Source organism: Camelus dromedarius, chromosome 30 (genome assembly GCF_036321535.1).
Source record: "Camelus dromedarius isolate mCamDro1 chromosome 30, mCamDro1.pat, whole genome shotgun sequence".
Taxonomy (NCBI): domain Eukaryota; kingdom Metazoa; phylum Chordata; class Mammalia; order Artiodactyla; family Camelidae; genus Camelus; species Camelus dromedarius.
The window spans coordinates 3211821-3225741 of record NC_087465.1 but is presented as its reverse complement, the minus strand read 5'-3'; the positions used below and the strand labels follow the sequence as shown (position 1 = coordinate 3225741).

Here is a 13921-nt window from a genome sequence, read left to right as displayed (position 1 = left end):
CTAAAAAGTTTTGGGGGTTTGGAGTCTCCTGAGGCTCACAGACTCTGTAGACTTTTTCTACAGCTGAGTGGAAAGCTGTGGAAATTTAGAATCACAATGAAAGTGCTGACAAAACCTTCCGCAGGCAGCGCTCGGCAGGCGCTGTCCTGCAATCAGGAGCTCATTGTGCGCGCGGGGGAGAGACTCTCCACGTGGTTTTGCACTGAGGACCGCTTACAGACCGATTGAATCAGTCCCTCCTTTTTCCTCTTCCTCACATCTGGCTTTGAGAGTGCGGTGGGATCTCATCTCTCTAGATTGCATCCATATACGTCCCTGTGCATGAGTGAGCAGTGCACTGAAAAAACCTTTCTTAAATCATTCAACGGGAAATGACCCCAGTTCTTTACTCCTGCTGAGTCATCGAGAAAATGCCAGCTTGCATGTCTAAGGACTCAGTCTCTCTCCAGTCTGCCCAACGAATGCAAAATATTTCTAGGCCCAATGTGTGATGGCGAAAGTCTGTCTAGAGCGAGCGGGTTTCACAGTGAAAGCTATTTAAGTGGTGGGGGGCGCTTCCCTCATCCACCCACCCAATCAGAATTCAGTCAGAAAATCCCGATGGTGGAGCTGTGTCTGTGCTTCCTACAAAAAAAGTCATTTGGTCGATCGCTTGAGCATGATGTGTTTTTGCCAATTGTCGGTGTGAACATAAAATACTGCAAACCATATCAGTAAACAAAGAACGCTGAAGCCATCAAGTCATCAGCGGCTGCCACCACCTCCCCAGTGAAGGCAAGCCTGCAGCCCGGCCTCTGCAGCCACTCACAGTGGTGCACCCTGAGGGGATTCAGAGCAAGAAAGGACAGGACACTGGCCCTAGATGGCTAGGTGCTTGTCAAAGTCATGAGTTCAATGAGCCCAAATGTTTGCTTCCTCCCATACACAGAAAAGTGCTAAATTCTTTAACTTAAGATGCCTGGTTTTCTTTAGATAACAAGCAATCTTTTATTGTTCCAACTACCTGGTCTTTGTTGTAAAGCTCCTGTATATCCTGGCTCCTCCCCTACCTCTTGGGAGCAGTCCGTCAGAGCCGTCTGAGGGGCTTCCATCCCGGACTGAGTCCTCAGAATTGTCCGCCAAATAAAACATAACTCTCATAGGCTGTGCGTTTATTTCAGTCGACATTGGACTCAGAGCTCTATATGTAGCCATTGGAATAAGTGTGTTAATTGTGGCATTCAATGCTTTCATTTCTAGTTAACCTTTTTTCTGCTCAATTTATCATTTTTGGAGGGAACTGTATTAACATCATCCCCTGAACACGTGAGTTCTGCTCCTTCATAGTTCCACCAGTTTCCCCTTTGTATTCTTGAAGCTGTGTTATTAGATATAGAAAATAATAGAATTTTAATATTTTCATGGTGAATGAAACAGTCAATGTATTTAATCTTTAGTAGTACTTTTTGCATTAAAATATGTTTTGCTTGATATTAAAAATGTTATTTGGGAAAACACCATAGTAAACCACTTGTGAATTTTTTATTAAGTTTATCTCATTTTATTTTATTTTAAAGTTGATCTTATTTTATTAAGTTGATCTCATTCCTGCTCAGGGAGCATTAAAATTTTTTTAAACTTTATTTTATCTGTTTTTGGGGGGGCAGGTAATTGAGTTTTTAAAAATTAATTAGTTAATTTATTTATTTAACTAATTTATTTATATGGAGGTCCTAGGCATTGAACCCCAGGACCCTGTGCATGCTAAGCACCCGCTCTGCCACTGAGCTGCACCCTCCCCCCTGCAGTGAGCATTTTGATTACTATTTAGTTATTTTTAGTATTTAGAAATAATAATTATAGTATGTTGATACTCAAAGTAAATATTTGCTCTGCATTTGGGCTAAAGGTCAGGCAAGAGGGCTGCTGTTCCCTCTGTAAACAAAGAAAAACAAAGAGCGTGGCTCACCACCCAGCTCTCCAAGGATTGAGGCTTCGTCACTGCGGAGCTGATGGAAGGTGCACCCTGGGAGGGGTTCAGGATGCAATCGGGATGAGGCTCTCTGAGCTTTGGAAAAACTGAGAGATGGCTGGCTGTGCAACTCAGGAAGCCTCAATGACCCTACGTCTTCCATACACTGAAACGCACTAAAACCATTCACTACAGATACCCGTTCTTTGCCACCAGCAGTGATCTTCCACCAGGGCGTATGGGAGACTGCACCTGTCCCCTGGCCAAAACCCACGTCCATACAGGCCCCTCCCCTACCGCCCTGGCGGGGACCACTGGCAGGCTGTCACCCGGGCTCTTGTCCTCAGTGAGGCCCCTGAATACAACTTAAGCTCACAACTCTTACGTTGTGCCTTTCTCTGGGAGTCGGTACCATGAAGGTATGAAGTGTCGCCACATTACTGAAAGTTGGTGGGTTGGAGGCTGGCAAACAAGGAAGCCACAAGAAAGACAAGGGATCCGTGAGTGTCTGGGGACGCCATTCACTGCAGACAGCATTTATGTCTGTTTGCTTCTCTGTCACACCAACCACTCTGCAACCTTCCACCAGGTCGCTGCTCTCCAGCGGCACGCATGTGCAATTGCTCACATTATCTGTTCACCCCCCCCAACACACGACCCGACCCATCACCCGACCCCTGAACACGCACGCTCGCTCCCTCCCATCTCACCGCGGAGGAGAGGGGGAGACGGAAGGAACACTGAGTGGAAAAAGACCAAATTTTGTGCCTGATTATTGGAGATAATTAAGTAGAACCTAAAAATAGTCAGGCCCTTATTTCATATTATGTTAGAAATGATTCAAATTCAAAACACTTCACAGCTGTGCTTGGGGCTGATCTGCCCTACGGAGCTGATTTCAAGCCCTGGAATCAATGATCAGCAAATGAAGATTCTCTCTGTTCTTCTAAGTATAACTTGGAGCGGCACCATGACTCAGAGGCTCCTGAGTGTGGAATAAAGGGATCGATGATGTCATCACCCCCACGGAACTCAGCACTGACTCTGCCAATACTTTTCAATGGCGTGGCGCAGTGTGGCCGGCGTGCCACGTAGGAGTGGCGCGGTGTGGCCGGCGTGCCATGTCGGGTGCGTGAGCCTCTCTTTACAAGGCTGTTGACGAAGCTGACTCTTTAAAACTCAACTCCCTATGTGAATTGACTAAGCAGACTGGCAGTTTACTATTTCACTGATTGATTTATCGAGAAATCCAAGTACTGAACCATGTGAAAATATGGGCTGAAAAATCAAGAAATACAGAAAAATAGGTATTTCTTTTAAAGCATCTATGCAAGATTTACCCGGAGACTAGAAATATCTCTCAAGCGTGAGGACTAAGTCTAACCACGTGCTATAGGTGACACCAACGTCCCCATTGCTCTGAGGACACTGTAACCCACCAGCATCGCTGGACAGACAGGCGTGGACAAAACCTCTGGCTTCCCTCTTCTGGCTCTGTTTTTGCTGCCCTCTTTTCCTTATTGAACATGACAAAATGCTGAGCACCATTTGTGACCCAGCTCAGGAGTGTGCCACTCTTTCTTTTTTAATAAAAAAAAATTCTTATTATTAAATTTTTTTTAGTGGAGGCCCGGGATAGTGAACCCAGGACCTCATACATGTGAAGCATGCACTCTACCACTGAGCGGTACCCTCCCCCTCAAGGCCACTCTTTTTATGAAAACTTCCCCAATTCTTCCAACCTTCCCTGACGTCAAAGACAGCATGGAATTTCTACTTCCTCTGTATGGTTTTCCCTAAGAGACCATCCTGTGTCACCAAAGGGCCTTAACATGGCCACCCACTGGGTGAGCACATTGAATTATAATAAATCTTTCTTTTCTATTAGGTTGAATTCTTCGAGAGCAGAGCAATGCCATGTGGTTTTGTATCAGGCACGCCTCGCGCCTGCTTTGTCACACAGCAGGCTGACTCGTCCTTTTATCCACCAACGCCCACCGACTGCTCAGACGGGGCGCGGTGATCCCGGGCGCCAGGAGGGACGTGTCCCAGCCCTGACGCAGCATCGGCACCAGCAGCCGCTGCTCCTGAGTCTGTCAGCGCCTGGGAGGGGGACACGCTGCCTTTTTTTAATACCCGGAGGGACTTCGCACTCGGTACTATCAAATATGTTCATAAAGCCAAAAAAGAAATCACAACAGTCCAGTGCTGAGGTCACTACTTTATCATTTTTGTAAGATGTAGCTCTTTACAAGTTTTCTTGGGTCAGATTTTTGTGCGCTTTGAGGAACTTATGTCTGCTTTCCCAACAATTTTAGTTCAAATCAGAAGTCTCTGATGAAGCTGTTCTTAAAATCTCGTTTAATCAGTAATGAACTGCTGCTGCTGCTGAATAGAGTAGATTCAGTAACGTGTATGTGGTGGGTACAATGCAGAAACAAGGGAAGAAATTAGGACACTTCTTGGAATTAAACCCTTCTTATTCCAATGGGTACCATTGAGAGCTCTTTCCCAAATCTCAAGAGATTTGCCCCATTCCAGTTCCTGTCACACTTATTGCCCTCACTGACATCCTATGCATTTGGATGAGAACATTGTGACACTGAAGAATTCTCCTTAAGAAATGTACCTTAAAATTGCCAATTTTATGTATGAAAGCCCTCAAACCCAGCTTGACCTCAAGTCCGTTTCACTTTTAGGTATTTATTTTTGAGAAATAACTAAGGCTGCAAAGATTAAGTTTGTAGTGTGTTTGTCATAGAATTATTTATTATGGCAACTATAGATGATAACATAATTTCAAAAACAGGAAATTAATAGGAAAACAGGATAACCTCTATATTGGCAAATTATGCAGTTGTTAGAAATGATGCAGAATTACATATGTTGTCATGGACATTTATTCATGTCATGTTGTCAAAAAAGGAGGTGACAAAATAATGTCCATATTTTAATTCTATTTTAATGCAATAAGTACTAAACAGGAAAGAAAGCGATAAACAGTAAAACATAATCACTAGTTACGGTAATAAGGTAGTAGCTGATGTGGGCTGATTTTTTTCTTTAATAAAGATGAGAATTATTACATCAGCATGCTTGTCTAGGTGTGGTGGCAGTGATCCAGGAGAAAGGAAAAATTGATAATGCGGGAGAGAGAGGATAATTCCCTGAACAAGATGCTTGAGCAGGTGAGAGGGCATGGGACCCAGCACGGGAGAGGAGGGGTCGAGGGAAGGGAGAGAAGCCAGGGGCATGGGTGCAGAAGCAGGTGGAGCAGTGGAGTTTGCGGTGGGAAAATAAAGCAGATCTTGCTTCCTGGCCTCTGTTTTCTCACCGACATGGGAAAGGAGACCAGGGGTTCCAAGTGACGGAAGCAGATAGCTGGCAGTGTGAGGACACAGAAGAAGGTGGGAGACAGTTTTGGAGCAAGAAAGGGCATTTCACGGAGAACTTAGGTAGGACTGCTGAACAGTGCTGACTGACCACTTGAGATCTGTGGTCAGACATTTAAGGAAAGACATACCGTGGCAGGCATTTCCCCAACTCCTTGATTGCTGGCTTCCCACAGGTCCTGCCAAGAGGTGGCACTGGCAGGAAGTTAAAAGGTCAAAGGAGGGGAAAGGAGATGTTTTTCTGGCTTCCAGCTCAGATCAGCAGCCCATTATCATTGGACCTCTCCTGTGTCCGGCCCTCGGCACGCCTGGCACAGCCTCACCATGCGGCGGGTGGGGCAGCACTGGGACAGGGCCCTGAGCAGCAAGAATATTTCTGTGTTGTGCCTCGCTCCGCCACCACTTGGCATGCTTCCCTGGGCAGCCTCCGCAGTGGCCCCTCTGGTCACGCAGCGCTTGCCAGGCCGGGCATTGCCGGGGATCTGAGCATCTCTCCTCCTACCTCCAGCCCTAGGGGTGGGAGCTTCTTCCTTGGATTAGTAATGCCTGGCTTCCACACGCATCCTCTTTTTGTCCTCCTTCCTTCCCAGTACCTGTGGAGTGGACTCCCTGCTTTAAATCCCTTCCTTTCGAAATACCTCACGTGTTCAGCTTTCCTGGCTGGGGATGGTATTCTAATTGACACATTGTCACAGCAGCTAATGACCACCAGCAAAACCCCCAGACGCGGGCAGGGACACTGGAGGTATGGGCATCAGCCCTTGGCGGCAGCGGGGGGGGGGGGGCACCAAGCTGCAGGAGAGCCATGCGGCAGGGGCGCGGCCCTCATGACCGCAGCCTTCCAGGGCAATGCAGACCGCCTCCTCCAGCCAGACGCCAGGCGCTAGGAGAGGGGTCCTGACGCCATGTGATTAGAAAGGTACTAAGCCCTCTGGTCTGACCCACTTTTTCCAAAGCACTCAGTGTAGATTTCATAGAAACAGCTCTCTTTTTGCACTCGTAGTTCATCAGTTTATATGCTGTCTACTTAAACCAAATGGTTACGAGAACAAGACGGTGAAGTGAACAGCGTCTTTAACCCGAACTGACCCTCGTTAAGTGTTCAGCTCAGCTTGAGGAGGCAGCTGTGCCTATGGACCCAGGTAACCTGCTTGAAGGGAATGCTCAGTGCACTCAGGGCACCAGGAAGGGCACTCCACGCAGGGAATGGGGACCTGCTGGCCTGGCATTGGAGAGGGGAGCTTTTGCTGCGTCACCCTTGGGGCAACGACCAGCCCTCCAGCTGGGATGGTGGACCCTCAGGTTGCGCGTGGTGGGCGGAGGAACTGCTCAGAGACCCTGTGTCAAGTGGTGATGGGCTGGACACCCACTACGGTCCCTTCCAACACAGGGTCCACGGTGCAGTGGGAACGGCCCCCAGTGACCAGAGGCTCGAGCAGGGGCCCCTTGGTGGGGAGGGTGAGCTAGACACGCCCTCTGGGCCCCCCTTCATTGTATATTCTCCCCTCTAGAAAACGGAGCAGCTCGTTCTGGAATACACCCAGATGAATTCGGCGTTTCTAAATTTGTTGTCACGTTGTTTATCATGTCACATCATAAACTTTTAATGAAAAGTGAATCCTTTTTAGGACGAGTTTTACAGAGCTTCACACACCATCATGCACACAATAGACATCCGATAAATGTGTTAATTAACGAATGAAAAGAGCAACTGCAGAGTAGACAGAGCTCAGGGGACGGCACAGTCCCGCTCGCGGGCGGGCACTGTCGCGGGTGCCCTCCCCCCGGCCCCCCGCGGAAACCCGGGCTGGTGCCGGCGGGTGCAGACAGGCAGGCGATGGAGGGACTTGGACCCGGGCAGCTGGGTTTTTCCTCTGCCCTGGGCCGAGTGAAGGCAGCGGGTGTGGCTCTGCTGGCTTCACCGTCAGGCTGAGCAACTGGAAGTCCAATGATTTAGGTCTGAAAGTCCTCATCAGAATAGGACAAGGGAGGCGGTTTGCCCACTTACGGACACGTCTTCCCCTCGCTGGCTGGGGACGTTTCCGCTGGACGTTTAAGGGGAAAAAGCCCCTTAATCTCCGACCCCCGAGTCGTCTCACGGGGTGAAGGCAGGAGAAAGATAATTGGAAACATCGTCTAGCCCCCTTTCCTTCCTTCCGTTCACAGAGTATTCAGGATAAGCCGGAGGCAAGGGGGCAGCACGCGAGGGTCTGAAGGTGGAGAAATCAGAATCTAAGCAGGTGTGGGTGTCTTTCCCTGCCGAGCACAGCTTTCCTGGGCGCAGGGCCCGTGGGAAAGCATTTGCTCACAACTCGCTCTGCGCATCACGGCGCAATACGGGGAGAGCGTAAAATGAGATTTTCCAGTCACGGCAAGCAAAGGCGGAAATCGGAAATGAACTACAGCCACCTGGAAACGGAGGACACACTCGGGCTGGCAGGCAGGCGTCCACTCTCGCCTGCGGAAGGCTCGATGTCTTTCGCTTTACCTGGACGGTTCCCTACCGGGAAGCACCCTTCCCGCCTGAAGGCGCCCGGGCGGGCTGCGCACCTGGCCGGCCGAGCCAGCGGGCTGTGCTGCGGGGGCTCCGCGGGGCGCGTGCGGCGACCGCGCTGCCTCCCCGGGCTGCTCCGCGGAGCGCGCGCTCGGAGCCGGGAGCGCGGCCCTCTGCACTGCTGCGCGGGGGTTGCGGGGAGGGGGGGGGAGCGTGGACAGCTGTGCCTGCACGAGCCACTCTCTCTCCTGCCGGCTGCGGGAGGCGGGGTCTGCACATCCAAAGCCAAGGGCTCAGAAGGCCGCACTCGGAAAGCTAGAAGTGGCTTCAGAGGCCGTCCGGCTCAGCCTGCCTTTCCGCAGGCTCTCCGGGTCGTCCCAAAGGCCAGGCGGGGGACTTCGGTCTGTAGACGGCAGTTAGCCCTCTACTTTTGCTTGCACCATGTGCGTAGACTCAGCGGTCCCGGATGCGTTTGAGATGTTGTTTGAAAATAGGACCCTCAGGCCTTGGACCACACCTTACACTTTAACACCCGGAGCTGCACCCTCCACCCGGAGGCCAACGGGAGCCCGGTTCCCATCTCTGCTTCCTGCACAGAGTCCGCCTTCCGCCGTCTCTCCCTCCAACCCACCATCCTTCTTGGCTGCCTGCCTTCTTCCTCTCCCCGGCCCCCCACCCCCACCCCAACCCCAGTGGGGATATGGGGTCGGAATGCAAACCATAACAAGGTGTGGACTGGAAACTCGAGGCGCAGGGCGCCGCACCAAGCTGTCTTCCGTACCCCCTGCCGCCTCAGCTGCCTGCGCACAGTCGCACCTCCTGACTGTTCCTTACACTCCAGACACAGCTGTTCCCAGGGAAATTCCAGGTCCCATGAAGAACAGCAGCTGTGCCAAAGGTGACAAGGCGGAGTGACAAGAACTGAATATTCATCTTCAGTTTCTACTCTGCCCTCAGAGCAGGAGCCAAACTGCCCTTACCGGCGCGGGACAAACTGAGAAACAATTACGCTTCACCGAAACAGTTCTCACTGAGCCCTCAGCCTCCAGCACAAAGAGGCACCTCTGGCTGCATTATTCAGTGAGTAGGGAGCTCTGAGAAAGGCTTTTCACAGCTGACAGCTTTAAGGCTACACCAGCTTCCATAAGGAGAATACAGCTTGTAAGCATCAGTTTAAAATGCCGTATTTCTTGTTTGATTTCTTTAAAAATTGGTTTTAAGAGAGTGTTCATCAGAAAGGAGTAGATAATTGAAATTGGGTTTCAAAAAGCAATCTTCTACCCTAAAATTAATAAGTTTAGACAGACATAAATGGCAATAACTTGCAGACTTAGGACCACTCTCTACCTGCTAAATAAAAACCTTTTGGAGATTTTAATTCAGAGTCATTTGCAAATACCTCATGGCTTTCACACCATTAATCATTTGCATTCATTACAGGAAGTTGTGCTTTTACATATAAATCCTAAGCAGCTTTTACCGTAAAGATGTGTGAAAATAAATGTTGGACTAGATTCGAGCATATTTATTTTTCTTTTCCTGGAGGGGAAAGGCTCTGTTCTTATCATTCACATCAACTTAATTTATAAGTTGGTTCATTTGCAAGCGGGTTGCAAATCAACAGAGGTTTGGATTTAGAAGTTCTCTCTGAAGATAGATTTTTCTTCAGAATGCAAAGGGGAAAAAAAAAAGGATTTGCCTGAGCTGATCTTCATTTGCTGGAGGTTTTGTGGTGGTGGTTGTTTGCTGTCAGGTATTTCTACTTTTCAGGCTTTTAACACAACTTCCTGCTCACCTTCTTGCTTAAAAAATGGCAACAGCTGGATGGACCCAGTGGCCTTCTTCCCCACTGTGTGCTCAGCGACTTGCATCGGTCCTGGTGATCTTTGGATCAAACTGTCTTTTGCCCTCCTCGGGAGCGATGTGGGACACGTCTTCCCTACAGCCTTCTGATTTTCACAGCAAGGCTTTCCTTGGCTGAGGATAAGGTCCTCCTCCCACAGTGTGTAGCAAATCTGATGCAAAAGTGAGCTGAGCAAGTAAGCTGGGGACACCAGGTGTCAGGGAAGGGCCACACCTCTAAGAAACACAAACCTTGATTCTTAATCTGATAAGGACAAAGAATTGTCTTGTCTCCATGTTTTTTCCTCCAGAAAACTTTACATCAAACTCTCAAACTGAAAAGGTGATCTCATTTTCTTCGAACCTCCCTTCCCTTTCTTCCTTCCTTCTTCATTGTCTTCAGGGGAAAAACTGTGATTTTCTAACTCTTTAAGAAACTAGTAGAAACCCTCTGTAATCCTGGGTCCCGGGAAGGTGACGCGCAGCACTCCCCGCTTGTGCTTGGGGTCTTCCCTTCTCGAGAGCTCTCACTTGGCTAAAAATACCAAGGCGCGGCCAAGTTGCTCCGGAGCCGAGCAATCGGACAGATTCAGTTTGATGTTGCCTTTGAATTCGTATCCTCGCGCACAGACCGCCCCTCGCGCACACGCCTGGCCCTGTGAGCCTCTGGGGCACTCCCAGACGCCGAGGCAGAACAGTGCTGTCCAGGAGTCCGGAGGTCATCTGGTTTAGCTTGTGACCTTTACATTTGAGACACCGGGACCCAGAGAGGTTAAGTGACTTGCACCAGGTCTCAGAGCAGGAACGTGAGATAAAGCCAGAGCCCCCGGTGCAGCTCACAGCCTTCTACCCCCAAACATGCTTGTCCGCAGGCAATTTACATGCCTCATCGCCAAGCTTTTCTCCTCTGTTTCCGTGCCAACACCCATTTTCTCTTCCTTCCAATTTGCATCCTAGCATGTGAGACTCACACCCCACGGAGCTCTTTGACCCTTTTCTCACACTTCTTGAACCGAAGCTATTCTAGTGTGGAGCCAGGGTTGGGGCCAAAAATTCATAAATAAATGGGTCGCAGGCTACCAGCACACTCTCCACCTTTCTTTTCCCTCCCGCTTCCCTCCTGTTAGTAAAGAACTCAGCCTAGGCTAATGTGCTCCTTGCTATAAAAGTCACACCGACACTGCAGACATTCCTCAGACCAGCCAGACCGTGTCTCAGGTTAGAGGGTGGCCCTGCACTCAGAGGAAGCCACAGCCGGGCTCCGCTGAGGTTGAAATGAAACAAGCACAGTTCAGAACGTTAACTGTTTAACAACATCTGTTTAGTCGCAGGGTTGACAAATTACCAGGAAACTCTTTAGGAAATGGCTACCCAGCCATCATCCTCCACCCATTCATTCACCTGTCTACCCACTGGTCTGTCTAATCTTCCTGCTTCAAGAAAAGATCTGAGCAGCAGACCCTAAGGAGGCACCACGGTGCTCTGTTACTGATGGAATAGTCTTACTGATGAGCTGACCAAACAAGATGGCAAAACGCAGAAATAGTCATCTGACAGTAACATTCGTTTTATAAAACTTAGTACTACATAAGCAGCATATTATTAAGTAATGACAACATTTCTTCCCTATGACCTTCTTTTTAAAAATATTAAGGTAATCTATCATTTCCATTTAATCTCACTGTTTTTAATGTCAAAAGGAAATATTACCCTAATATTCAAATATATGTATAAATTTATATATAAAATATATGTAATATTTATTAAAGAGAGAGAGGGTTATAGCTTTTTTTTTTCAAATTTTTGTAAATTATCAGACAAGCAGGAAAGCTTCACTTGACTATTCTCATATTGACCAAGTGTAGAATCATAAGAATTTTTTTTTCCTGCTCAGAGGACAGCTTGAAGGCAAAAAAGAGTTGTCTTTCTATAAATTACCCATGGTGAGTGGTGACCAAGGAGAAAACAGGCATTGTTCACAAGCCCAGGCGTCGAGCAGCGGGCATTAACAGGGAGCCGCGTGGCCTGCGTCAACAGGGGGTACCGTGTGGTCCTTGGGTTGTGACAACAGCAGCCAGCCCCGGTTCCCCAGACGCACGAAGCGGACCGCAGGCCCTTACCTTGCAGGGCCTGCAGGCTGTGCGTCTGCACGATGATGCAGAGCTGCAGGACCAGCTGCGGGGCGCTCTCCAGGAAGGTGGCGAGCAGGTGGAGCATGCTCACGTCCGCGCACTCGTAGACCATCTTCCAGTAGAATCTCCATCGGTCGTTCTCCCCGCTCTGCCGGCTTCGGATGCCTAAGTATATGGTGTGGAAATATCTAGGAAGAAGACATGGAGAACGGGAAACGCATGAGTGATAATGGATCCCTCAAACACTGGGCTGTTTTCTTTCCTGCCAGCCACCATGTACACGCAAGCACACGCAAGACACGACTGCCTTAGTGGCTTATAACTTGAGGCTCAAAGTCAGCCCTTATTCTTAAATGTTCACTTTGAGAAGTCACTGCGACCGTGGTCCTCCTTAAAGGCGTTCCATTGCACTGCAAGATGAAGACCATGGTGAGACTCAAGTGTGGGAGGGACTTGCTACGTTGACAATCTACATACACCTTTCTTGTCAGGTCCTCTGTGAGCTCAGCGCTGCTCAGGAGACGGGGGTCCCCAGGGCGGGACGCAAGTCTGACATTCTGGACTTATAAACCCTCCTGATGGCTTTTTAAAAACTTTCATTATTGAAAACTTCAACCTATACCAAAGAAGGAAAAATAGCATATTGAATCCATAATACCCTTCACCTGGATTAAGTAATTATCAATATATTGAAAATATTTTTTCATTTACACCTCCACCTACTCCCTGCCACCAGGTTATTTTGAAGAAAAACCCCGGCATTATTTTTCACCTGTAAGCATTTTATTAAAAACAATTTACAGACATAAATGAAATACCCTTATTACACTTACAATTAAGTGTGATTTCTTATTATCAAATATTCAGTACTCATATTTTCCTGATTATCATAAATTTTTTTTACAGTTTGTTTGAAATACAGTCCAAACAAGGTCTATACATGATGGTTATTTGATATGTGTCTTAGTCTCTGTCGCAGCATGGAGGCCCCTCCCATTTCTTTCCTATTTCCTGCGAATTTTGCATTGTCTTGCTTTTGATGGTTGTACTTGCATGGAGTGGTTAACGTATCAGCCCTTCGTGTCTTCTTCAATTGGGTAGTTAGTGTTAGAATTTTGATCAGGTTCTATTTTAATCATTATTAGCAATCATTCACGGCAAAAAGCAGGTTAAAACAGCATATGTGAAGTTCCCAATTAATAACTTAAACTATTGTGTGTGTGTGTGTGTGTGTGTGTACAGAATAAAGATTAACAACAAAATAATGTGGTGATTCTCTGAGTGGGACTGCAGATTATGGATTTATTATTTTTGAAACTCATAAGCAAAGTGTGATGAACTTCCTATGGCTAAACTTTAACTGCTGAGATGGCTTTAATATTTTAAAGCTTTTGGTATATATCATAAAATTATTCTCTAGAAAGACTGTACCAATGGACAGTGTAGGAGTGTGTTTGTTTTCTTAAATCTTTGTGTATTATCATTGAAAGAAAAATCTTGTTAATTTTATGGGTGAAAAATAATGTTTCAATCAGTGACTCTCTTATTACTACTGAGGTTTTAGATTTGTAAATGCCTATTGGTCACTTATTTATTGCTCTGTGATTTGCCCGAAGGTCATTTTCAACTGTAACACGTTCATGTTTAAGGACTTGAGTCTCACATTTAACTCCTTACATGGACCGCAGTAACCACGCCACCGACACGTTCCACCACACACCTGGTCCTGTGATAGCACAGCTTGGAGCCATGGAGCGCTGTAGCTAGGAGGGGATTTAGGGATCAGGGCTCCGAGTTCACACAGCTGAAAAGTGGCAGCTGGACCCAGACCCCAGACGTTCTGCTGCCGAGTCACGTGGTCTCATCACCCTGTCCAGTTCTAACTATCCTGCGATTTACCATATGCAGAAACATACTCACAGACAGAATTCACTGTATTTCTTCTGTCTTCTACATGTTTTTGTTTGTTTGTTTTTAGCTAAGAGACAATAGATGTCTAGGTGTAGAGGTTAAGAATTTTAGTTCTGGAGACAGAACAGAATTCCAGTTTGACTCAAGGGATTCTGAGTTTATTTTACGTTTATTTTCTGAGCCCTAGCTTTAACCTTCT

General features: G+C 47.7%; 1 protein-coding gene across 1 annotated transcript in view; it reads right to left on the bottom strand.

The window, feature by feature from the left end:
* The window catches only part of XKR4 (XK related 4), a 293081-nt gene that overhangs the window by 94600 nt on the left and 184560 nt on the right, over window positions 1-13921 (bottom strand). Inside the window, exon 2 of the mRNA XM_031441621.2 lies at window positions 11800-11999. Coding sequence (XP_031297481.2) covers window positions 11800-11999 — 200 coding nt within the window. The remainder of the gene's footprint in view (window positions 1-11799; window positions 12000-13921) is intronic.